The sequence below is a fragment of the Urocitellus parryii genome, chromosome 9 (genome assembly GCF_045843805.1).
Source record: "Urocitellus parryii isolate mUroPar1 chromosome 9, mUroPar1.hap1, whole genome shotgun sequence".
NCBI classification, from domain to species: domain Eukaryota; kingdom Metazoa; phylum Chordata; class Mammalia; order Rodentia; family Sciuridae; genus Urocitellus; species Urocitellus parryii.
Window position 1 is genome coordinate 74,327,171 of NC_135539.1, and position 27,164 is coordinate 74,354,334.

Genomic DNA, 27,164 nt, shown 5'->3' on the forward strand with positions numbered 1-27,164 from the left:
TATGTAATTTCTTGGTCGTTTTGTGAATTGACTCTTTCCATAAACTTTTTTTTTTTTTTAACTGGATAATAGGTACATTTGCCATCCAACAAATTGTTTTTTTACCAAATTTTTGGCAAACTGACCTAAAGTCCTCATTTAGTTTAGCTCCCATTCCAAGAAACTCAAACTGCTTCTCTTCTCATGGCCTAGGGAGCTGTTCATCTGCAGGCAGGACATTCCATAAGCCATGGAAGAAAGTGCTGAGGTAGCCACTCAGGGCCTGAACACTGAGATAGCTCCATGACAGGCAGGCAAATGTAATCGGACTCTGTCTCTCTATTCTTATTATCCAGGAACTGATTTATTTATTCATTTCTTGAATACTTCTTAAATTCTAGGAACTGGTTCAAAAGTTTCATGAATATTAAATCACTTTTACCAGTATGATCAAGCCTAGTTCAACCAGGCCCCTGGTTACTCTTTCCTTTTCTTGTCCCTCTACCTGCAAGGCTATTTAGGAAGAGGATTTGGCTAGTGGGAAGTGAGGGTGGGAATTTCTCCAGCAGCATTGGTGAATCTTTGCAGATGAGGAATTGAGAATACCAAAATAGGATTTAGATACCATGTGCACATTTAGGTTTTTGCCAGTCTTTGAGCAACACAGACCACTGAGGATTAGGTATTTTATGACACTTGCAGGCAGGGCCTATGTCTGCTTATGTCACCCACCCAGTGCTGGACATACACTTTCAATAAGAAGTATCTGTGACTGGGGGATGACTGTGTCCTCTTTTCAAAACCTGTGAATCACTGGCTTTGCAGGCGAATTTTCCAGCCAACTGCTGTTGAAATGGAGAATTTGGAAGCGATGCCAATGACTAGGGGGAGCAGCAGCAGAGAGGAAGACCAGAGAAACTACCCGCAAAACTCTGAAACTCCTGGAAATCAGCCCAGCAAAGGATGGAGCCAAGGAGCCAGCTCTATTGTAGCTCAAGAGGGCCTGGAAGATATACAAGGAGCTGGGCATCAGGAAAAAGCCCACCAAGATCATCAAATGTGATGACCCATATGGACTGTGCCTGGGTGCCTCTTGTCTTAGTGAGTAGGTTCTCCAGCACTCAGATGGACACCACTCAGGGACCCAGGGGCCTGCTTCCCAAACTCTCAGCTGCTGAATCTCTCCTGGGAGGCCAAAGGCTCCAGGAAGCTGCTGGTTTCACTTACACTGACTCAGGACAGCTTCTCCGCTGGACCATCTATTCTGTCCCTATTCTGACTTGTAGTTTACAGAGGACAGGAGTCAACCTGAGGCTCTCAATTCATCCCACGGCTCCTCCTGGATTGGGAGATATCTGCAGGGAAGACTCCAGCATTTGTGCTCCTAACAATCCTGTCTCCAGTGCTCTGTGTTCACTGAAGGGGAGCAAGGGAAGGCAGAACAGATTCAGAGAGAAATCTGAACCCAGTGACATTTTACATATTCATATTTATACTTCCTTGTATATTATACCTACATATTATATATGATTTGTATTTTGAAAGTGTGCTTTGTATAGATAAAATAAAATATCTATTTTCAATATAAAAAATGCACTGAAAGAATCACCAACAAGAAATGTTCCACAAAGGAAGGAAGAAGACAAAGAATGGGAATGCAAAGTCCCAAATGAGTGAGCTCAAGTTTTCTTTGTGTGTTGTTATTTTATTTCTGTTTATTCATTTATTCTGGTATTGGGATTGATCTCAGCTATATCCCCAGCCCTTTAAAGACAGACTCTCACAAAGTTGCTCAGGCCTCTCTAAATTGCTGAGTCTGGCTCTGAACTTGCAATCCTCCTGCCTCAGCCTCCTGAGCCACTGTGATTACAGGCATACACCACCACACCCAGCAAAACTTTTTTATTTTTAGGTGGAAAAAGGATATAGTGTTTCTTAGGACTTGGAAGTTAAACTTTCAGCTAGATGTCCTTATCTAGCTATAGATCTAAAAAATTCACACTTCCCCCTCTTGCTCTGCACAATATTTGCTATGAAGAAAAGTGATTCCTCATCAATTCCCATTTATCTTGATTTTCCTTGATCAAAAAATAAAACTCTTGGGCTGGGGATGTGGCTCAAGTGGTAGCGCGTTCGCCTGGCATGACGGGGCACTGGGTTCGATCCTCAGCACCACATAAAAATAATGATGTTGTGTCCACCGAAAACTAAAAAATAAATATTAAAAAAAACTCTCTCTCTCTTTAAAAAAATAAAATAAAATAAAACTCTTTTACTCTTTTTCTTTTAAAATCCATGTCTGGACATTAAAAAGTAAAAGGAGAACAGAAAGACACACTTGAAGACTACCTCATGTTCCAACTACCATCCACTTCTCCTCAAGGACCTCACACTGTTAGCTGAGCCTACACACCCTAGTCTCAGAAATCTACTCATTGCTTTCCCACAAATCTGTGCAACCTTGAGGCAGGAGCAGCCCATTTCAGACCATACCATCCCCAACACTTCCACTGCCTGGCGCATCTCAGAATCCAATGTGTGAATATTATTCCAGAATTTATACATACATGAGTCAGGCGCGGTGGCACACACCTGTAATCGCAGCGGCTTGGGAGGCTGAGACAGGAGAACTGCAACTGCGAGGCGCTAAGCAATTCAGTGAGACCCTGTCTTAAAATAAAATACAAAATAGGGCTGGGGATGTGGCTCAGTGGTCGGGTACCCCGAGTTCAATCCCTGGTACCAAAAAAAAAAAAAAAAAAAAGAATTTATACACACATGAGGCACTTTATTTATGGGAAAATACACTTTCCGGTTTCCTTCCCTTGGTGCCTGATTATAAATCTACCCCTGTTCTATTTTTGCTATTCTTAGCTATCCACCCTCTCCTCTTCAGTTTTGGGAATCTCCCGCAGTGTTGGAGTGCCTTGTAGCCCACAAATGCAGAGGACCCGAAGTCCCCTCTCCCTGCTCCCACCAAAGCATGACACTTGGGTCCATTGTTGCCTCCTGCCAAGTACCCAGAACTGTTGAATACAGAGGGAATGAATAAAATACAGGTGAATGTACAGAGCAGTTCTCAGCAATGGCCCAGAAACATCAGAGTGATTGCTATGCTTCCTACTCTTGGCTTTCCAGATTGCTTTAACTGTAATCCTTCTTCCAAAACTAATCCTCCACCTTCCTGTGAATCAATGATCCCATGATATTCTTCCAATATTTTCTTCGCTTACAACAGACTGCATTTCCATTACATGTCACTGAAAAGTTCCTAATGATGTAGAATTCAGTGCCAGGCGTGAGTATTACAAATTACAGAGAAGTAGGGAAATAAAGATCTGTGATTGGTTAGCTGCCTTGGGCAGGGGAGAGAAAGCTGAAAGTACTACTGGTGTTCTCAGGTGACAATTGAGCAGCCCAGGCACATGGTAAATTAGTTCACCGGAAGTTATTCTGGGATGGTACGCCCACCGAAGGCCTACCTCTGGGAGACTGCATTGCTGCTGACCTAAAGTGGTGCGGCTATAGGAGACCCAGGGCCAGGATGAGTGGCTACTTTTAATGGCACTGAAAAACTTAGAAAATAACAGTGTAAACCTCTCAAATCCCAATTCAAGCCAGAGGCTGAAACCTAGAGATTTCCCTGCTGAATTTTATCCCTTCAAGATGCATGGCCAAGATACCTGTAAACCCAACTCATGAGTTGGAGCCTCTGATCTGCTCAGTTTGCAGTCCCACCAGGCTTCCTAGCTGAAGGGTTGAACATTCACTGGATAAGGATGAGACCCCAGTACTAGAAGGAAAACATTGGGGAAATTTGGGGCTCACAAATACCCCAAGCCCACCCTTGTCCTCAAAAGCAGCCCCATATTGTCTGATAACACCCTAACATTTCTTCCTTGGTTGAGGAGCTATTTCTTCAAGAAGAAGCCTGTTTTCCACATGACCCTCTCCTGAGCTCCTGGTCTGCAAAGGAAGGGAGTTAGTTCCCCGAGTATCCTAGTTAGACTCTCTGGGTCACATAAAGCAGGCTATGCAGTGAAGTGCTCCCCAAAGGCAGTGCAGAACACTCCCTGTACACTCCAAGCCTCACCTCCCACTGTATTCTGGGGTCATAACCCTGCTTCCTCATGGGTCAGGCCCATCTGTCACTGCTCACCAGCCTCACATCCAGCCTACCTTTCAAGAGCCAGCTCAAATAGTATCTTCGCATGTTAACTACTGAGGCACACCAACCATCTGCCTCTGAGCTCTTGTAACATTCATTCTCTGCTCTGCCAAACGCTACCTTGGTGCAGTGGAAATGACATAACCTAGGCAACCTGAGTGCCAAGTGTTCAGTTCACTCTACCATTTGCTGGCCTTGTCACTTGAGCTACATGCACTGGCACTGCCTTGCTCTGAAGTGAATGATAACACATGTTATCAACCTTCTTACACAGGTCTGAGCTCCCATTTAAGACCTAGTTCTTATCTTCGAGAAGCGTACAGCCTGGTCAGAAGGAACATGTCAAAATCATCATACCATAGCAAAAACCTTCTACTACAAAGCAGTAGGTAGTAAATACCAGGTGAAGTGTGAACACTGTCACACAAGTTGTGTAGAAATGGACATTGGTGAAAGTCCTCAAGATCTGAGAAGTACTGTGGAGTCAGGACATGAATGGGAGGATGGGTGGTATTTAAATAAATTCTCAGGGAGCATTCTAAACAGGGGACCCAAGCACCACATTCAAGAAAGGAAGGGCAAGGGGCTAGGGATGTGGCTCAAGCGGTAGCGCGCTCGCCTGGCATGCATGCAACCCGGGTTCGATCCTCAGCACCACATACAAAGACGTTGTGTCCACCAAAAATAAATAAATTATTAAAAAAAAAAAAAGAAAGGAAGGGCAAAGGAGTTGGGCAGATGGCTGAGAAAAATGAGAAGGCCACGGCAGGCTCGGAAGCATCATATTTCTTAATGCCTCCATATTAGCAGGGTTCTGGGAAGACTGCTCAGTGACTGCTTTAAACAAAACCAAAACAAAGCAGCCTGAAAGAACAAAGGTTTTGCAATGAATAGAACCTTGGCCAATGTCAAGGCCATGTCTCTGGCTCCACCCAGCTGCCCACTTTTGGCAAATATCCTCACCACAAATGTAGGTAGTGCTTTTTCTAGGGCTGTTTCTTTTTTTTTCTCTGGGCAAAGAGCCAAAAGTCCTAATTACAAAACAAGTGTATAATCTTCAAAACCCTCTGAGGCAAATGCACCCCAGCAGGTACCCAAGTTACTCCAGCACAAAAGTGGTCCTCGGCCAGCTGGAGTGCATGTCCTGTTGGCATTTTCAAGGTATTCCAGAAGCCCTGGAGAATGCAAGGCAGCTGAGAGGCAGCAAGTGCACAGAGCCCTCAGTCCTCTATAATCACAGCAGCTATACTTTCAGTTGGAAGTAAAATTCGGTCTGGAGAATTCCATGGCAAGGAACATCTAAAAAATCTTCAATGCTGTTTTTAAAAACTGTGGTCTCCTTTCTGTGAAGAGCTTCAATTCTGGCTCTTCACATGGTCCCATTCTTTTCCTATTTTTCTGAAGAAGGACCATGGTCTGGGGACTGAGTTTGAGTTTTCATCGAAGTTCTACTGAATAAAACATATCTAGTGGTCCTGGCCCAATTCCTCATCAAGCCTGTTTCATCCTCTGCAAAAGGAGGCTGAGGCTGCCTACCAGGTGGAGGGGAGGACTCTGTGGAATACTGAACAAAAGGGCCTAACAGTGCTACCTGGTAGGAGGCACTTCATAAATGCTGATTCCATTTCCTAAATGAGATTTCTTTATATATGGAATGGATAATCAGGGACCAGTAGTGGCTGCCTTCCCTGCTCCTTCCTTCTAAAATGAATTCTCACTTTGTTAGAGTTTTTTCTTTTTTACAAAGCCATGAGCATCAAAAGAAGGCTGACTGTACCCCAAGTTCCAGGAATGAAAGTGACTTTAAGCTATCCCTCCTTGCTAGTGAGTGGTTTAGGAATGGACAGGTGACCCAGCTCTTGTCAGCAAGATGTAAGGTAGGCTAGGGAAGCTTCTGGAAATGGTTTTCTTGCTACTAAAAGACACAGAAAAAAGCTTACCCCTTCCAATACTGCAGTGTCTGAATGCAATGCCTGAGATGCTGTAGACAGCTGGTCATAGGAGAAGCTGGCCCAATCAAAGCTGACACTGAAGGTGACAGGAAGAGGAAAACATGCCCGGGTTCTTAATAACAATGCTGTGTTAGATTTTTGTCACAGTGACCAAAATACCTGACAAGAACACCGTGGAGGAGGAAAGATTTGTTTGGGCTCCCAGTTTTGTAGATTTCAGTCCATGGTCATTGCTCTGGGCATGAGGTGAGGCTGAACCTCATGGTGGGAGAGTGTGCGGGAGGAAAGCTGCTCTCTCCTCGTGGCAACTAAGAAGCAGACAGAATTAGCTGGGGACAAAATGTAGTCCTCAAGGGCACAGCCCTGAAGTTCCCCCTCCAACCAGGTTCCACCCCCTGCAGCTTCAACCACCTCTCTCTAATGTCATCAAATCATTCTGTCAATGGGTTAGTCCACTGAGGAGGATAGAACCCTCACAACCCCATCACTTTCCCAGAGCCCCACCTCTGGACATTGCAGCACTGGGGACCAAGCCTCCAACACAATGATCCCGTGGCACATTGCTGATCTGAACTCTAACAGAGGCCAAGCTGCTGAGATGAGCAGCCCTGCAACCTGCCCTCCTCAGCACACCTGTATGAAATCATCACATTTCCTGTGTGATGCCCTCAACAGTCTTGCTTTTGGGTTACTCACAACACAATGTATTTCAATACTGAATTTGGTGTTTAAAGTGTAGATGTCATAAAATGTGAAACTGGCAAGACAGGGTCATAAGGCCCCTACTGTGTGAGGCTGTCAGTGACCTTGGTTATGTGCTGTGAAACAACTAATCCCAGCATTGCCTGTGGGTCCAGATTAGGAAAACACGTATTAGGAAAATCACTGCTAAAAAAATCCAGAACCACTGAGTTATACATTTAAAAAAAGGCAACAGAAAAACAATCCAGAATGTTGATGCTGTGTTGGCCACTGTTTGAGAGGCCTCAGTACAGTCCTCTAAAAGATGTTCAGGGTATGTGGGAGTGCATGCCTGTAATCTCAGTGACTCAGGAGGTGGAGGCTGAAGCTGGAGGATTGAAAGTTTGAGGCCAGTTGGGCAATTGAGACCCTGTCTTAGAATAAAAAATAAAAAGGGCTAGGGATGTGGCTTAGTAGTATAGCAACCTTGGATTCAACCCCCAGCACAGTAGGTGGGGAAAGGATAGTGTTGAAAGCCATGTATAAATTATGGGTTTGTTTGAGCTATCACAAGGCAGGAAGGCTTCTTTTCTGGGATTTCCTGGGTGAAATTCCCCTGGCCACCCTCCTTAGCTCATAGCCCTAGGTCAGAGGCAGCTGCCTACAGATCCCCAAACAACTTGTTTTCCCCATTCTTTTCCGATCTTCCTGAAAAAACTCCTCATTGAATCCCTTTGATGTGTTTTACTATAAATAAAGCACTTGTGGGTTTCCCCTTGTTAGGATCAGACCCATCAGGTCTCTACCTGTCAATGCCCCCCTCTTTGAATATATATATAATTCTCATCTTTTGTGTTTATTTCTTAATATTATTTTCTTAGCCTTTTATTATTTCCAGCCGCCCCACACCTCAGATGGTTACCTACTCCCTCCCCACGTAGGATGTGAGCAGGAAAAAATAAAAAGGGATGGGGATGTGGCTCAGTGGTATAGCAACCCCAGTACCCAGGCCAGTGGAGGGTTAGCTTAACAGGAAGGGAGAAGAGAAAGTATGGCTTTTCTGCCTACAGTCCAACGTGTGCTGCCATTCCACTGCAACAAGAAGCCTGTGAAGGGTATTAAGCAGTTTTCATTTTAAGGTTTGAGATCCTCCATTAAGCAGAGTCAAGATATGGGCCACAGTAAAAGTAAAGAGAACAATCAGAAAAGTTTCCATAGCTCAACAATGCAACACCATAACATCTGCCTAGTCTAGGAAGCAGGATAGCTAGGAAGGCAGGGATGGATTCATGATATACTTTAGAGGTAAAGTCACAAGAATTTACAGGTGAATTAGTGTAATGGAAAGTGAAGGATCAGAGTCTTGAGTTCCAACTGGAGGCCGTTTACCAAGGTGGGTAAGGGTAAATAGGGGCAAGCACTGGGGCAGAAGAAATCAAAGTCTGGATTTTGGATATTTCAAGTCTGAGACATTGATATCAAAGGGAGTAATCAAGTAAAGAAGTTACATATTCAAGTTTGAAGCTCTCTGTCCATCTATCCTATGACTTAGGCCAGAACAATAGAAACGTCAAATATACAAAAATCACTGATGATGTGAAATGTGGGGATAGCAACTTTGGGGTTCTCTTGGGGAGAATCTATGATTAAGTAGCTTGGCGAAAGGAAGTCTCCACCAAATGCTTAGAAAGCCCTCATACCCTAAGTAAGTGAAGGTGCTTAGAAGGACCTGAGAAAGGGTATGTACGTAGTGGGGTCTTTTATCTGGGCAGTGAGCTGTAGGAACTCTGCCTGCCTCATTTCAAGATAGCTTTATACTCATTCACTAAAAATCCAAAGCAACTGGCTTTGGTTTCTCAATATACTCCACATTCCTAAAAACCCAGAGGTTCAGGATAACTAGGAAGGTGTGATGGACAAAGATGAAGAAAAACATTAACTCACAAGTCAGATTCTAGATGTGTCCAAGTTCCTTTTCAATCCAATTACTTGCTCCCAGAGGCCAACCAGATGCCACTATAGAAATGTAGTGTGGGGAACAGCAGGGCACAGTGACCATCCTTCCTGAGTAGGATGATGTCCCATAGGGGACCTTGTCATTTTGTCTACTTTGGTGTTTACTGAATGGTTTCAATCTAACCATTTGACAACTCTGCTTCCACACCTAAGCTTCCAGAAGAAAAAATATATGTATCAACTAAAAGGATGTTTAACTTCAAATGGGTTAATGCTGCCCAGCAATCTTCTGTTTTTATCAGCTACTATTCCATTCTCTTCTACATCTGCCCCAAACTTTTTAAAAATATTTTTTAAGCTGTCAGTGGCCCTTTATTTAATTAATTTATTTTATATGTGATGCTGAGAATCGAACCCAGGGCCTCACACATGCTAGGTGAGCAGCTCTACCACTGAGCCACAGCCCCAGCCCTGCCCCAAACTTTCAATAATCTTTCTAGATGATCTGATTTCTAACTTCACTAGAAAAATAAAATTATTGGGTGAGGGCTACCTAAACATCCTAATCCCGTATAATGTACACTCAGGCTGTTTCCTTTATATCTTGTGTCCTAATCCTGCCCATTCTCCATCAAACCACCATCCCCTCACTATATCTGCAGTCTCCCCTCTTTTTCGTTCAAATGTAAGCCTGTTCAAAATCTTGTATTTTAAAATCAAAAACCACTCCCCAAAGTCATCCTCAATCTACACTCTTACTAGCCTTGCTTGTTGAGACTGGTTTCCAGTGCTTCTTCACCTCCCACTTACATTTTATAGTTTTATCATATAGATGCATAGTTTAGAGTCAACGGTTAAATAAGGCACCATACCCAAAATGTGCTTTACCCTCCCTCTTCCAAAAATAGTTTAAATCTTCTAAATGGTTGTTTTGCTATGTATCTTCCTGTTTAAAAATAAGCTGACATTGGCTTCAACTTCTAGTTTTTCAGTGCCTGAAACTCACCTCCCAATGTGGAGGCAGGAGATTTAGCTCACTCCCCTCTTCCACCAGGTTCACACATTCCCTCCTCTGTGTGTGTAGAGCAGATTAAGACTTAGAAACAGCTGAGCTGGGGAGTGAACTAAAGTGCTTCTCCCCTCTTCTACCATCTCTTGCTTCCCAAAGAACTGATAATTGCTGCAGAGATGCAGCTTGCATGACGACACCATTCTGGTTGTAACTGCCATTTTGCCTGCCAGGTGACCCTGATGTGCATCCCAAATCCTATAGGACCAACCACATTCTCAAGAGAAGAGCATGTTGTGCTGACCAACAGTTTCTTAACTGGCATATGAACATACCAAGTTCTTGAGAAAGGTCAGGTACTTTCTGGATGGTAGCAGCCCACTTTTGTCTAGCTTAGTATATAAATCCCTTCTTCTTGCACTAGGGTTCGAGGACCCACCATCACTTGCTGCTGCTCGAGATGCACTTCTGGTTTAAATCCCTAGTAAACTGCACTTTGTGCAAGCCTGAGTCTTTTCTTTGGTCTCATGGCACCTTCCACCTGCTTTGGCAGCTGATTCTCACATAATGGGACCAGGTTTTTCCAAATAGTTGTCCTTTCAGTTTGCGTAGCTTTCTATACTTAGCATTAACTCCAGCCTGAACACGTTGACAATTATCTAAACCTCCCATTGACAATTATCTAAACCTCCCATTGAGATGTTCAGGAACATTCCGGTATTCTACTAAGTTCACCTTGAAGAGACTGCCCCCAGGGCCCCACCACCTACTCCAAAGCCACCTGGAGCCCACTGTGCACGAAGTCTTGGCATCCTCTCCCTTGTACACCCAATAGTTTTCTCAAGGAACACCTCCCCAATCTTGGCTTATTCCCTTATCTTCCCAAATTATAACCTCCAGTAGCTTCTGGAGAAAAGCTGCATGATAGGCAAGGAAAGAAATGAAAAATGGGAGGCATGATAATGCCCTTGATTTCTAGGTTGGAAATAATTCCCAATTATTTAAGGGATGGCTCCACAGTACAGCTATTGTATAATCTGGGGACATTTTGATTCCTCTATGTAAATATAACTTTTTTTCTTTTTGGGAACTTATTGGAACTTTGTCACTAATATTCTGAAAATTTCACAACTTACTCATTTCTATAGTGGAGGCATTATCATGCTTGCCTGACACTTTATACTCACTGGAGGTCTATTTTCACCCATTTTGCTGGGTAGTTAGCAAGTCATTTCAACCCAGAAATCTCTATCAGTTCTGGTACTATTATTTTTTTAATCTCCTGGCCTCTGATTTCTATTTATGATTTGGAAAGAAAAAAACGTGTACCATAATTTTTTTTCTCACCATTAACACAAATGATATATACCACACACACTACTGTTCAAGTTGCCTTTTCTATTTAATGACTCTAGGTGATCTTTCCATATCAGCTTATATGAGGATAGAAGTTCAGCTTCTTGATTTTTTTTTTAATTTTAAATTTTTGATACTGAGTGTTGAACCCAGGGGTACTTAACTACTGAGCCAATCCCCAGCTCTTAAAAAATATATATATGTATATATACATACATATATATTTAATTTAGAGACAGGGTCTCACAGAATTGCTTAGTGCCTTGCTAAATCAATGAGGCTGGTTTTGAACTCCTGCCACTCCTGCCTCTGGGATGACAGGCATGTGCCAGTGCACCCAGCTTAAATTCTTGTTTTTGACATTTTCTCAAATGATGATCCTTCCAAAAATTCTACTGGGCTTTCACTTCTTTCACATTTTTGACCCCAAACATTCATGTATATAAAGTGATCCTGTTATTTCATGGATGCACTATCTTCTCTCATTCTTTAAATATACTAAACATATTTAGATGCTTTCTTCTCCCTCCAAGATGATTCTTTGGTTTTAATATTCAACTTTCATGCCGGAGATGTGACATGGTTTAATTATGAATTGTCCCTGCAAAGCTCATGTGTGAGATAATGTAAGAATGTTCAAAGAAAACTGAATTGAAAGTTTTAACCTAATCAGTGGATTAATCCAATGATATGGATTAATTGGGTGGTAACTGAAGGAGGATGGGGTATGGCTAGAGGAAGTAGGTCACTGAGGGCATGCCTTTGGGATTTTTGTACTCATTGAGCAAAGGTCTTTCTCTGCTTCCTTCTGCATTCCTCCACCACACCCTTCCATCATGATGTTCTGCCTCATTTTGGGACAGGAGCTGCGGAGTCAGTCATCTATGGACTGAGATCTCTGGAACCATGAGTACCAAATACACTTTTCTTCTTCTAAAATTGTTCTTGTCAGTTATTTTGGTCACAGTGACAAAAAAATCTGACTAAAACAAGGTGGTTTTCAGATGTCTGTCAATCCTTGGTTTATTGCTCCTAGTTGAGGGCAGAACATTGAAGACATGATGGACAGTAAGTACCTGGGTGGGGTTTGACAGTTGCAATCTGACGTCTTTGGGAGAACTGGTTAGCCTGTCTCCTTAGGAATTCCAATGTCATTGTCAGCATTTCTACTGAAGCTGGCTGAATTCCCTACAGAAAAATCTCCATTTTCTACCTAGAGGACAAATATATGCTTTCCAACTTGAAAATTTTTGTGGCTGCCATCTCTTAATTTCTTTGCCCTTATGGTTTAAAAAAAAGAAAAACCACCTTCAACTGTCATTTTAGTATGACTTCAGAAAAGTTCAAAGCAAATACACATGATTAATTCATCAAATAACCGCAAGTTCTTCACTCACATTTGAATCTACAGCAGTCTGGCTTCCAGCCTTACCGAAATTGATCAGCTAACATCACTGCTGACTTTCACTATCAGTTTCGTTTCTTTAAAGCACTGGATGCTCAAGTCCATGTCCTCTCTTGAACTCAGTCACAACTCCACCATGATGGTGGCCAATCCTCCTGATTGAGCTGTCACTCTTCTTCACAAAACCCTCTAAGTCTCAAGTTCCTCAGGCTTCTTAGACCTCTGCTCTTCTCATTCTTAACACCTTCCTATGCTTTGCTGAAGTACAGATGTGTTTACACAGTTGCCTGCTAGACAACCATACTTGGATTTCTCATAATCACCCACAAACCCAACATTTTGAATATCAAAATCATTATTGTTTTTATACAAACCTACACCTCAAATATTCCCTTTCTCAATGGAGGGTGCCCTCATCTACAAGATCAATCAGCCAGACAGCGGGGATTCATATTGAGATTCTATTACTGAGTCACCACACCTACCTAAGCACAAAGACCTATTGATTCTACCACCTTCTTCTTTTTTTTGGTACCCTGGACCATATCCAGAGGTTCAATCCAGTGAGCCATTAATCCACATCCCCATCCCTTTTTATTTAGAAACAGGGTCTCAATAAGTTGCTTAAAGCCTTAGTTGCTGAAGCCGGCCTCAAACTTCTCTGCCTCAGCCTCCTAAGTCACTGGAATTACAAGTGCTCACTCACCACCATGCCTAGGTGATTCTACCTTCCTAATATCAAGAACAGTTCATCAGAATTACTTATGACTTGTTAAATACCAACTTCTGGGACTCAAACCCAGAGTTTCTGACCTCTAAGTGGCAACTAGGGATTTTAGTTTCAACAAGGTCCCGAATGACACCAATGCTGCCTGTCTGGGGGCCACACTTTCAGAAACACAAATATGTGTGTCCATTCCTTAATCACCAGCCCTAGTTATATCTTGTTAATATCCCAAGTATTTTTTATTTATCTGACCACCTAAAAACATCCTCCAAACTATATCTGGAATGATTTTCCTAAAAAAGATATGATGTCAGAAGATCCTGAACTCATTTGGTTTAATTTGGAGAAAAATGTGCTGAATTCTTTGATGGTGCCATGTCTCCCCTTCACCTGCCATCAGCATCCTACAATAGCCATTTGCCAAAATATTGAATACCAAATCTATGTACATCTATGGGATGTGTCATCAATGGTCATTTCTGTAAAAATTTACAACTTTATTACAACATTCACTCAGAATCCACAAGTCTAGTGAACTGGGTACCAGGTACCATCTTTTTGCTCCTATCTCCTCTACAGTAGTCGCCCACCTCCACTTTCCCTTACAAGTATTACCCATATGTTTAACTGTACCTGCTGGAAAAACAAGAAGTCTAGCTACTGTCACTTTATACTTGTATTTTATGTATAATGCCGCTACCCGATTTAAACTGTGAGCTCCACAATGACAAGGACTCACACTATGTCTTATATATTTGTGACTCCCATGGCATGAAAAGCTCATTCTCCGCTTGACATATTATGTGAAAAGTGACAAGCTGCTGAAAAGAAAAAACAGTAAAAAGTGAAAGTTTAAAAATGACAGTGCTGAAGCTAGATGTCACAGTGGCATGCCAGCATTGCAATGCCTGTTTAATTGAAACCTTGTAATAAAAGTTTAAATACATAAAATGTTTTTTGTTTTTTTTGTTTTTTATCAAAAGAACATCCCCCACTTCCCTGACCTGATGCATACGGAGGATAGGCAAGTGGAAACTGGCTATCTGTAGAGAACAGAGAAATGGCAGGTCCAACTCTGGTTGGGTTCCTCTTCCCCAGAAAATGCTCTGTGATTGAATTCATTGTCTCAGGTGAGCAGGACCCTACCCACGCTGGCTTTCTTCAGCACTTGGGAGTCCATGGCAAACCTCTGTGCAGAGAACACTCGTCTTGGTCTCAGAAGACAAGGAAGAGCAGGGCTTCGTGCCTGGGCAGCACTATGTTTTCCACAGTGCGTTCCATGGAGCGCACCTGCTCTGGAGAAGCAGTCAAGAATGCCAAAGGCCCAATCCGCTGCTCTGCACAGGAGTGGCAGAGGTAGCCACCCTTGTTTTCCTTCCTGTTGCTCTGGTGATAGATAGATGAGAAAAAAGAGGTAAGGGAAAAACCCAAGGATGAGGATTTTTCTGCTACATAGTGATCAAATACTGCCATAGCTGCCCAGGGACAAGGCACTATTAAGATTCTGATGTTTTCAGACATGTGCAAACCCTCAGAGGTAACAACTCCCACAGCACCATTATCAACAATAGACTTAACTCTATCAAATTCTTTTAGGGTAGTAACTGCCATTTATCTAATGAAGAGATAAAAAACTGGGGGCTGGGAGGGTAGCTCAGTGGGTTTGATCCCCAGCACAAAGAAGGAAAGGGGGAGAGCAACACACCAAGAAAAAACAAACTGAGCCCTCTAGGTAAATAGTCCTCCTCTGAAGTGTTAGGTCACAGCCTCAACTACCAGACAGGAAAGCTTCAGCTCAGTCAGACAGTACTGCCCACCCTGACTCCAGATTATACTGTGTGACCAATGGCAGACCTCATATCTATGATGCTTCTCATGTCTAAAGCCCTTAGGAAAGATTACACAAATGTCTCCTTTATCTCCCTCACCCAAAATCCAGGCAAACACATAGCTCTCAAGCAATAAAATGCACATGACTGAACTAAATTATACAGACAGAAAACATACATAAGTGATAGGCAGCTTCTTCATGGTGAGGACGGTGTCCACAGGGATGGCATTGTTGCACTGACCCACACAGCAGCGAACCACTCCAGTTTTTAAAACATTACTTGTCAGCTCTGCTTGCAAGAAGTACTCCTGAGAAGAAAGGAGGAAAAGATCAACAGCTATACCTCTGCTACCTCCTACTTGGAAACTCCAACAATTATGAAGCTGTAAACTCCCTTTGGACATATCCAGAATGAGAAAACCCCTGACTCTCCTGCTTTCCTTGGAGTTTCTCTAACTTCTTCTGCCGCCAAAACTGCTATTGCCAAGAGAGAATACTCAGGACAGTCTGATGGGCTTCCTGGTAAAATTACCAGTTTAAAAAACAAAAAAAAAAAAGATTTAAAGGACAAACTTGTAAAAACTACTGGTTGCAATAGGATTTCAGGACTACTTCTGGGTTACATCTTACACTAACCCATCCCTAACTGCACCAATAGAAAATTATTTGTATGTTCACTTTATGACACAGGGAAGCTGAAACTGTAAACCTTAAAAAAAAACTTTCCCTAACCAACCCTGCATATTTGCATCCCCCCAGGCCACTGGCTGACAGGGGGCAAATGACCCCTTAAGCCTCAAGCTGCTTTATCTGTAAAATGCGTAACAACATGGTATCTACTTTACACGGTTGCTATGAGTAAGACACATGAAAGTATGTGTAGAGTGCTTTTGTCTGGCAAAGGTGGGCACCCAGATAAAGTGCTGATCATCTCTTAAACTGACCACGGGGACAGGGACCTGACAGATGCTGCTGCCCTCAAGGAACTCCACACAGTGCTGCTGTACTAACAGGGCTGGAAGTATTTGCCCATCAATAAATAATGATTTCATATTTTCTGAACTAAAAGTGGCTATTTATGGATTTTTTTTTCCCCACAACTATGCTGCATGCTTTGATTTATTTGTTTTTCTCTCTTGGAAAACCTGCCTACCTGCTACAGAAAAGAACAGAAAATATAAATACTCAAGTGTCAATCAATATTCACTGACAGTTCACAGTATGAAATCTTTCTTTAAAATAAAATTACAGATTTTGCTGAAGTCTCCCTTTGCCTGGTATCTCCATTCCCTTTCCCAGAAGCAGCCATCATCACGACTCTGGCATGTCTTCTTTCTGACCCATTCCAAAATAGTTCTTCGCCTTTACATATATGTTCAAGAACACAAGGCAGCATTTTATGGGTGTCACACTTTTTGTCTCCCTCTCACCTAGCCATTTTTCTCGAGTGCTATACATAGAACTCAATCCTAGCACTCTTTTACATTTTATCTATCCTTTTCCTTAGCGTGGATATTCAAATTGTCTCCAAATATTTCCAGCAATGGCAATTAATATTTTTGTACATGTTTCTATTGTATGAATTTCTCCAGGACTGGTTTTCAAATTTCCTTGACCCACTTACATTGACATTTTACACATGCACACATGTATAAGAAATTAAAAAATAAATAAATATTTCATAAAATGCTACTGAACCTTACATGCAATGCATCCATTTTAAGATTTTATGCCATTTCACTTTTTTTAAAAAAACCTTGTCATAATACACAATTAATAAATCATAATGAATTAACTACAACCTACACTTCAAAAAATACTGCTCTAGAGCAGCAGTGCAGTTTGGTCTCAGGGCTCTTTATGTTACTAAACATTAAGGACTCCAAGGAGATTATGTATGAGTTGTTAATATTTGCCATGTTAGAGTTTTAAACTAAAAAAATTTTTGAAATATCCTCTTTAAAAATAACAATAGCCGGGCTGGGGATGTGGCTCAAGTGGTAGCGCGCTCGCCTGGCATGCGTGCGACCCGGGTTCGATCCTCAGCACCACATACCAACAAAGATGTTGTGTCCGCCGAGAACCAAAAAATAAATATCAAAAATTCTCTCTCTCTCTCTCCCCCCCCCCCCGACTCTCTCTTAAAAAAAAAAAAATAACAATAGCCACTGGGCACAATGGTGTACACCACACCTATAATCCCACTAGTTTGGGAGGCTGAGGCAGGAGGATTGAAAGTCCAAAGCCAGCCTCAGCAAAAGTGAGGCACAAAGCAACTCAGTGAGACTCTGTCTCTAAATAAAATACAAAACAGGGCTGGGGATGTGGCTCAGGGATCGTGTGCCCCTGAGTTCAATCCCTGGTACCAAAAAAACCCCAACCATATTAAACAACCATATTAAAAAACATAGTTTTAAACAACCATATTAAAAAATAAATAAATAAACTTAGAAGAGTAGCATTATTTTATATTTCTACAAAACTCCTTTAATACCTAGGTTTGAGAAAATGCAACTGGATTCTCATCTCTGATTCTACATTCGATTTGTGCTGCCATCACATGTCAGGTAGCCTCTGGAGAATCCACTTATGAAAGCATCAGAGTGAAAAGCACAAATAACACCCTAACATCTGTAAACTCTATTATATGTTCAATATAGACTATAGACAGTGTACATGTGTAATATGGGCTACTAACTGTGCATTACATATATAACATATATGTACCAGAAACAGTATATATTGCACACATGGTATATGTACTGTGAACACAGTATCTGGGTCATATAAACATAACACATACTGTAAACAGTGCATGTTACATACACAATATATACTATGAACTCTGTTTGACTTTGTAGAATCCAGGAAGTAAAACTGCATCAAAATGTAATATACTAGGGCTGGGGTTGTGGCTCAGCAGTAGAGTACTCACCCAGCACATGCAAGGCACTGGGTTTGATCCTTAGCACTACTTAAAAAATAAATAAATAAAGGCATTGTATACAACTACAACTAAAAAAAAATTTTTTTTAAATGTAATACACTTTGGGGCTGGGGTTGTGGCTCAGCGGTAGAGCACTTGCCTCACATGTGTAGGACCCTGGGTTCGATCCTCAACACTACATAAAAATAAATAAGTGAAATAAAGATATTGTATCCAACTACAACTAAAAAATAAATATTAAATAAATGTAATACACTTCAATATGACAAAATAATAGCTAACGTTTCCTTAACCTGTTAAAAACATCCTTTGAGGTACAGTTATTGCTATTAATGTATTTTTACAGATAATGAAACTGAAGCAAAGTGGTTAAGTAACATGCCCTTGGTCACAAAGGTGTGAGTGGAAGAACTGGGATGTGAACCAGACCTAGGTTCTTTACCATGAAGGTGAAGAACTCACAGAAGGGAAGGGTACTCTCTTTCATCCATTCAGCAAGCACTTGCTAAGCACCAACTATGTGTGAGGCACTGTTCTGAGAATATACTTATGAAATTTGGGTTAAGAATCTAAGATCTTGACGACTGAGAATTTGTCTTCTGTGCAACTAGTCTAACCCCACATCACTTTATACCCTCAAAAATGTAATGATTTCATGATTTGCTTCACTTCCTCAAAATCTTCTTATTTTGGGGCTGGGGATATGGCTCAAGCGGTAGCGAGCTCGCCTGGCATGCGTGTGGCCCGGGTTCGATCCTCAGCACCATATACAAACAAAGATGTTGTGTCTGCCGAAAACTAAAAAATAAATATTAAAAAAATTCTCTCTCTCTCTCTCTCTCTTCTAAAAAAAAAAAAAAAATCTTTTTATTTTGCTTATTTTAGGGTGCTAGGGACTGAACCCAGGACCTTGAGCATGCAAGGCAAGCACTCTATCACTAAGGTATATCCCCAAGACCACTTGCTTAAAACTTAAAAAGAAACAAATGAACAAAAAAAGCTTATGGTGATTACATTAGCTATATTTTCTAAGGGGATGCTGTAGTTTGAATATGGTTTGTCCCCCAAAGGTTCATGTGCTGGAATCTTGATCCCTGGGGTGGCAGTGCTGAGGCGGTGGTACCTTTAAGAGATGGCGCCTACTGCAAGGTAGTTAGGTCATGGGGGCACTGTCTCAAAGGGGAATCATGCTGACCTCCAGTAGCCAGTGAATTCTCATGAGAATGGGTCATTATAAAGTGAAGTTGCCCCATACACTTGCCCCCTTCTACATATTGCCAGTTTCCTTTCTGTACCTCCACCATGTTGTGATGCAGCCAGGAGGCCCTGGCCAGGATTCTGCAAACATGCTATTTGGCTCTTTCAGTCATTAGAATCAAGCCAAATAAACTTCTTAATTTTTTAAAGTACTCTGCCTCAGATATTTTGTTGTTGCAACACAAAGTAGACTAATACAGGAGTCAAGAACAAGAAGGCTGCCTTACCTGTTTTTGGTTATAGAGGAGATCAAAATGGCTTATCAGTCCAGGTAGCAGACTATATGTCTCTAAAATGTCATATCCATGGCTCCACCATTCTCCACAGGCTTTTGAAGTCTCTAAATTAGTTCCCTCACCCTCATCCCAGAGTCTTCAATATCCTCTATGGCCTGCTTTTCTTACCTTAGGCTGGACTCAGCCATTTCTGCAACAGGATGTCCCCACATTTACTCACAGATTGCAATAAAGAAAAAGCAGAAGTATTCAACCTCATGCAAGATCTTTCAGACTTAAACATCTGTTTACCCAAACAGGCAGCTTCCCAGGGCTTCCTGAGAGCAACTCTGTGGGCAGACAGATGTTTCCCTACCTAGTCTCATAAGGGGGGAACCATTTTTCTAGGTTCCGTATTCTTTTCTTCTATGGGGAAAATTCACTTTCTTCATAATATGTATGCTGCAGTTAACTGACCAGTTTCCAATTAGCTTTAAAAATCCTTTTTAATTCTTATACATAACTAGTGGGCTTCTAAATGATGCAATCTCCATTTTTTTTTCACAATAGGTGGAAAAATCACACTTGGGTTTGTTTTTACCCAGCAGCTCCAGTTTTAGAAATATATTCTCCACTGATCCCCTTTCTATTATTATTATTATTTTAATTAGTGCATTATAATTATATATACACACACATGGGATTCACATACAACAGTTTGGTAGATTTCATTACAAATGTACCTTCAAGGTATACTGGCAAAACAGAATTATGACTCATAGATAAGATTATGCATTGTGTCATCATGAAAGCAAATGACTGGAAGCAACCCTATGTCTATCTAAGGCAGAGAACATAAGTCACAGTAAAGTGACACAGACTACTGCTCAGCTGTGCAAGCTTTATGAACTGATGGTGATTTCCTTTTTTCTTTTTCAATACTGGGAATTGAACCAGGGTCTAGTGCAAGCAAGGCAAACATTCTACCACTGAGCTACTTTGTTTCTTTTTGACTTAATTATCTTTTTTGAATGTGTGAATCCTGTTTTCAAAGTCAAAACTTTGTAACAAGTCTCATTTTACCCCAGGTTATTCTCTCTCTACCATTAGTAGAGACTTGGGGAAAAAAAAGTTATTGATTTTTCTTTCAGTACCTTTTGTAAATTTTAGTAAATCTATATATTTTCATATTCTCCTTTTGTACAAAATGTGCCTTCTCTATATACTATTGTGTGCCTCATTTTGCCACTTAGAAGTATGTGTTGAAATCACCATCAGAGGGCTGGATGATGGTGCACACTCGGTCAAAGAACAATTACAAAGCCTGTAGCTTTGTAAGGTCTGGGGCTGTGGTTACTTTCAGGAGGGAGAAAGGGTGCTCTGACTGGAAGGGCATCTGGAATAGGTGGTAGATCTGCTCTAGGAACACTGGCTGCATCATTTAAAACAGTTACATCATTTAAAACATTTATGCTATTTTACATACTTGTATTACATTTAACATCAAAAAGTTTAAATTAAAATTTGGGATTAGAGCTATCAATATGAACAATTTTTTTCTTTTCAAAAATGAAGATTCCCTAGCTCTGCAATATCAAAGGTTTTATTTTAACATTTTATCCGAATGTTTATTTGGATCCTGATTTGAACAAACTACTGTTAAAAAAAAAAAAGTATTTTTGACACAACTATAAAAGTATGATTATGGATTGGTGGTAGGGGCTGCACATTATTATAAATTTCATATGAGAGACCATCTCAGCATCACTGAAAGGGCAAAGGATACCCTGATACCATGTGCCTCTGGATGTGAGGAGACACAGTACACAATCCCTATCATGGAGCATTCCTGCCAAAAAAAAAGTTAAGCCTGAATCTAGGGAAACCTCTGTGGCTAACTTCCAGTTACAGGAAATCCAGGGTAGGCAATGGTAGAACAAGTTACACAACCACACAGGAAACAAATCTAGAATATGGACCATTCCACAGGACAACTGACCCAGTTTCTTCAATAAGACAGGGGCATTAGAAGAGGGGATAGGGTACAAGACTCCTCTGAATCAAGCAAGAGACTAACAACCAAATGTTTATTTGGATCCTGATTTGAACAAACCATTGTTAAAATGGCATTTTTTATATAATCATAAAAATATGACTATAGATTGGCATGAAGGAGCCATACATCATTATGAATTTCATAAAATGTGAAAATGGTACTGTAGGGCTAGGGATGTGGCTCAAGCAATTACGCGCTCGCCTGGCATGCTCGGGGCACTGGGTTCAATCCTCAGCACCACGTAAAAATAAAATAAAAATATTGTGTCCACCGAAAACTGAAAAATAAATATTAGAAAAAAAAAAAGAAAAGAAAATGGCACTGTAGTTATGGAGAAAAAAGTCTGTTTTTTTAGAAATGAGTACTCCAAATATTTATAGGGGTGACTTGTATATGGTTGCTTAATGTATTGTTTTCTCAACTTTTTAGTATCTCAAATTTTTTATAATATAAAAAAAAATCCAACTTTACCCATGCTGTGAAATGATACTATTGTTCTATAATACCCACCAATATGACAATTTAGTTTTGTTAATCGGCTAACCATTTGCATAACAGTAATTCTAGGAAAAAAGTGTGCAACAGTTTGTAAAAATATAATCAACATTTATTATAATAGGCAAGATTATTTGTACATAAAGATTATTATTCCATTTAACACCTTGAGGGTACTAGTTTAGAGATTAAGAAAAGTCAGACTTGGATCTAAACTAAAGCCAGCAAACTACAAGTAGGCCAAATCTATACAAGTGCTTGGTTCTACAAATAAAGTTTTATTGGAACAGACACACTCATTCAGTAGCTTGTGTCCATAGCTGTCCTTGAGGTACAACAGGAGAGCAGAATAGCTGTGATAGAGACCATATACTAGCAAAGACTGAAATATTTACTTCCTAGCCTTTTTCAGAAAAAGTATGCACATGACTCAGATGCCACTAAAGATGCAAACTAAGCAAAAGGGCTTCAGTTCCAAGTTCTGATGCTTGGGTTGTCAAGGTAGGTCCAAGTGGAAATGTACCTAAGGAAAAATGTATCTTGAGTTCAAATTCCAAAAACATTCTTACCACCAAATACATCTATTTAAAGGAAAATTGACAAAGGAGTCATGAAACATAAAAGTGATAAAAATGAAACCTAATCAGTCCATAAATTTGATGTTTTTTTGAGATTTGATGTTCCCTGGACTGGTCTCAAACTCCTAGGCTCAGGTGATCCTCCTGCCTCAGCCTCCTCAATAGCTGGGGCTGCAGGCACACACACTGCCTGGCTTAATCTTTTGCTGTGCAAAAGACTTATCATGTAAGCATACTTTTCCCTTTCAAGCTCTGATACTATCCTCCTCAAAAATGTGAAGAGGATGCCTATTTACGTATATGTTTGTCCTCTATCTCTTAATGTAGACGCAGGCTTTATGACAGCAAGGGCCTGGCTAAGTAGCTAAGGCTGACTATGAACTTGTGATCCTGCTGCCTCAGACTCCAGAACCACTAGGATTACTGGAAAGAGGTACCATGCCCCGGCTCAATGCCATTCTTCATAGAACTAGAAAAACAGTCCTAAAATTCATTTGGAAGTATAAAAATACCCAGAATAACCAAAGCAATTCTAAGCTAAAAAAGTAATGCTGGAGATAACACACAGAACTACAGTAACAAAAACTGCATGGTACTGGCATAAAAACAGAAACCAATGGTACAGTACAGAAGACACAGACACAAACCCATACAAATAGTCATTGGATCCCTGACAAAGGTGCCAAAACCATACATTAGAGAAAAGAAAGCCTTTTAACAAATAGTGCTAGAAAAATTGGTTATCCATAGGTAGAAGAATGGGACTAGATATTTCTCTTGCACAAAAGTCAACTCAAAATGGATCAAAGACCTCAGAATTAGACCAGAAACTATGTAACTCATAGAAGAACATATAGGGTCAACACTCCAACATATAGGCCCAGGTCACAACTTTCTCTATAGGATTCCTTTATAAAACTCAGGAAATAATGCCAAGAGTTAATAATTAGGATGGCATCAAACTAATAAGCTTCTGCACAACAGAGGAAACAAGAATGTGAAAAAAGAACCTACAGAATGGGAGAAAATCCTTGCTAGCCCCCAGTTTTTGTTACTATAACTCTGTAGTATAATATGAAGTCAGGTAATGTGTTCTCTTCACCTTGTTATCTCTGATAGAGGATTTATATTCATAACATATAATGAGCTAAAAAAAAAAACCACCAAAAGTACAAATGGATAAGTAGATGAACTAAACAGACACTTCTTAAAAGAAGAAATACAAATGGCCCAAATATATGAAAAGATGTTCAACATCATCAGCAACCAGGGAAATGCAAATCAAAACTACATTCAGAATGGCAGACAACAAGAATACAAATAATAATAAATGCTGGAGAGAATGTGGAGAAAAAGAAACACATTTGTATTGTTGGTGGGATTGTAAATTAGTACAACCACTAAGAAAATCAGTATGAATTTTTCTTAAAAGACTAGGTATGGAACTACTATATGACACAACTATCCCATTTCTCATATTTACCCTAAAGAATTAAAGTCATCATACTACAGTGATACACACATAATAGCCAAACTATAGAAAAGTCTAGGTTTCTGTCAATGGAAGAATAGATAAATAAAATGTGGTAAAAATATACAATGGAGTTTTATTCCGCCATAAAGAAGAATGAAATAATGCTATTTGAATGAAATAACGTTATGTAAATGAAAATGGATGGAACCTGGGAATGTTGCTAAATGACTCAAAAGGTCAAGGATTCTAAAGTTTTCTCTCATACGTGGAAGCTAACAGGAAAAAGGAGAAGAAAGTTGGGGGAAGATCTCATGAAAATCAAAGAGAGATCAGTAGAGAAAAGAGAAGGGGTCAGGGGAGGGAGGAGAGAAATGAAAGGAGAAATATTGGGAAAGAATACTGGCTGATATTGGCTAGATGATATTGTTATAATGTGTGCATGTATCAATATGTGTAACAAGATCCCACCATTATGCGCAATAATAACATACCAATAAAATAGGGAAATGTTATTAAAAATATTCAAAGTATGACTATCAAAGTTGTTTTACCACTTCTGACATCAGTAAGTGACTTTGAGACTTTGAATGTCACTCACTGTTTACTGTATAATCAAGTCATTAGTAGCAATGTTTACACACCACAGCTCCACCTCTGTCTCACCTCCTTGAGAAAACACAAGATAGCTCTTTGAATAAAGCATCCTGTTGTACAAAATCTTATGTTACAAAGACCGCTAAAAAAAAAAACAAACAGTATTTCTACTAAGTTTTATGGTTAAAGTTTGGATGTTAGGCTTGAGTATCTTTGGTTCAGGGAAAGACGGACTAAGTAATTGCTGTTAGCTCAGATTTGTTGACTATTCCAACAAGGTTGAAAAGATGCAATCATTCATACTCCTGACTGCAAAAGGCAGGAATGATAAAAACAAGAAAGGAGAGTAGGGACAGAGTTGTTTATAGGAGTAAAGAGAGGTATGTGTGTGAATGAGCTCACTTTTCTGCATCTTGGCCCGTGACTTAGGTCAGGTACCTGCATGCTTAATTCATCCTGGAAGGACTAATCCCTTCTGGAAAACTCTACAGGTGGCAGCAGCAGCTGATATTTCAAATGGAACAGGGAGTGGAAGGAAGAATTTAGATGCAGAAAACATTCTTGCTGATTTTTTCCCCTAACAGTGTTGATGACTAACTGAGCAAAAGATAAATTAAGAAACACATGAAAACAGTTGACATTTTAAATGGACCTTTTAAAATTGAACTGGGAAAGAATTTGGAAAGGAATCATACTTTTTTCAATGGTTTGAACACCTCTTGCTCTAATGACTGGCCTCTGTACACTGAAGAAACCTTTCCTTCTTGTCTGATATCCTGATCTAAAGCCCTGCAAAGGCCTACAGGTGGAACTCTCATTCAAACCAAATAAAGTCCAAACATTTCGCATTCCTCTTACCCCAGCCAAAGTCAAAATGTTTTCCAGTGATTTGGTCATTATGAGACGTTTCTTGGCACGAGTTACTGCAACATATAGTAAATTCCATTCATCCTCAGAAAATGACTCTAAAGAAAAGGGGGAAAAGTCAACTCAAAAGCTTGCTTAGAAAAACTTGTATTACCATCTAAGAGTTTTCAACCCCTCAGTCACGACCCACCCAGTCAATTCACTCAAGATTTGTTAGGTACAGCTATAGAATTTTCCTATAAATATCAACTGCAAAAGCAAACAGAAACCTGGCACACTAGTGGTACAAAATACTGGGTTTTTTAGCCCTGCTACAGTAAATGCTGGGAATATGTTGACTGATTACTCAATATCCGCAATGAACCAGATGGATACTGATGTTCACCATTCCAGTTCTGCTTACAACACCTGTGAGGCGAATGGAGAAATTGCATTTACAGGTGTTACGTGATAAAAAAGAAGCCAGAACTAGATTCAAGTCTACAGTCTCCAATGCCGGGGCTCTTTCCATTTCCTTTTGCTGTCTCTGTACTGACAGCCCAATCTGGAACCATCTTACACTGGCACAGGACAACCAGGAAAGAAAAACCACATTTGTAAGTCTGTGGTGTCTGCTTATCCCTCTCATCTCAGTCTCAATACCAAGCACAACAGAGCAGCTGATCTTTAAACAGAGTGAAAGCTACTGAACTGTACAATTTAAATGGGTGGACTATGTGGTATGTAGATTATATCTCAAAAAAGCAGTCATCAAAAAAAAAGTATGGCCAGGTATGGTGGCACATGCCTGAAATCCCAGGGGCTCAGAGGATGAAACAGGAGGCTCACGAGTTCGAAGTCAGCCTCTGCAAAAGTGAGGCGCTAAGCAACTCAGTGAGACCCTGTCTCTAAATAAAATACAAAATAGGGCTGGGGATGTGGCTCTGGGGTTGAGTGCCCCTGAGAGAGAGAGAGAGGGGAGGGAGAGAGAGAGAGAGAGAGAGAGAGAGAGAGAGACACAGAGAGAAAGAGAGAGAGGAGAGAGAGGAGAGGGAGAGAGGAGAGGGAGAGAGAATATAAACCAGAAGGGGGAGAAAAAGTAGCAGCAAAATAAATATCTGTCCCCTCATCCCCCCAAAAGCAGCTGATTTCTCTCAATAGTACCTACTCTCTTCTTCCACTCTGATTTATGTTCTGATTTATGGTTGTCTCCCCACTCTTATGGCTAGTTGCTAGAGAGAAGGAATGTCAGTTTTTTATTTTCATCACTTCAAATGTTTTTATTCCAAGATTCAAATCAAACAAAGAACCAATGTTTAGAGTTTAACAACTAGCCTTGAGTATAAATTTATTAAAAAGCAGACAATGATAAAAGAGTGCTAGTTCAACTTATGATTTTCTGATTTTTTTAAATAAAAGGAAAGGGAATTAATGAAAGAAAAAACACCTTGGAAAGCAGGTGAATGGAGTGCTTTAAAGCTTTTCTGAAGCAGGGGCACCTAATGGCTGCTGATGACAATGTGAAGGTGAAGAGATATGTGTTTCGAGGGCCACTCTGAGCATAACCCTAAGAGAGGAGGCCCTGTGATAGTTTACAGTTTGATTTTTCTAAGAACCATAGTGTTAAGAGTCAAAAGT

The 27,164-nt window shown here is 40.5% G+C and overlaps 2 protein-coding genes across 12 annotated transcripts in view; one reads left to right on the top strand and one right to left on the bottom strand.

Moving 5' to 3' along the window:
- Positions 1-2,250, top strand: part of Il15ra (interleukin 15 receptor subunit alpha) — a 33,530-nt gene extending 31,280 nt beyond the window's left edge. For all 8 annotated transcript variants that reach the window (XM_026391822.2, XM_026391825.2, XM_026391821.2 and 5 more), the window contains one exon: positions 805-2,250. In XM_026391822.2, the coding sequence (XP_026247607.1) occupies positions 805-1,042 (238 nt within the window). In that variant the 3' untranslated portion in view covers positions 1,043-2,250. The remainder of the gene's footprint in view (positions 1-804) is intronic.
- Positions 2,251-14,113: 11,863 nt separating this feature from the next.
- Positions 14,114-27,164, bottom strand: part of Fbh1 (F-box DNA helicase 1) — a 50,435-nt gene continuing 37,384 nt past the window's right edge. For all 4 annotated transcript variants that reach the window (XM_026391786.2, XM_026391787.2, XM_026391785.2 and 1 more), the window contains 3 exons: positions 25,539-25,645; positions 15,241-15,372; positions 14,114-14,619 (listed from right to left, as the gene is read on the bottom strand). In XM_026391786.2, the coding sequence (XP_026247571.1) occupies positions 14,449-14,619; positions 15,241-15,372; positions 25,539-25,645 (410 nt within the window). In that variant the 3' untranslated portion in view covers positions 14,114-14,448. The remainder of the gene's footprint in view (positions 14,620-15,240; positions 15,373-25,538; positions 25,646-27,164) is intronic.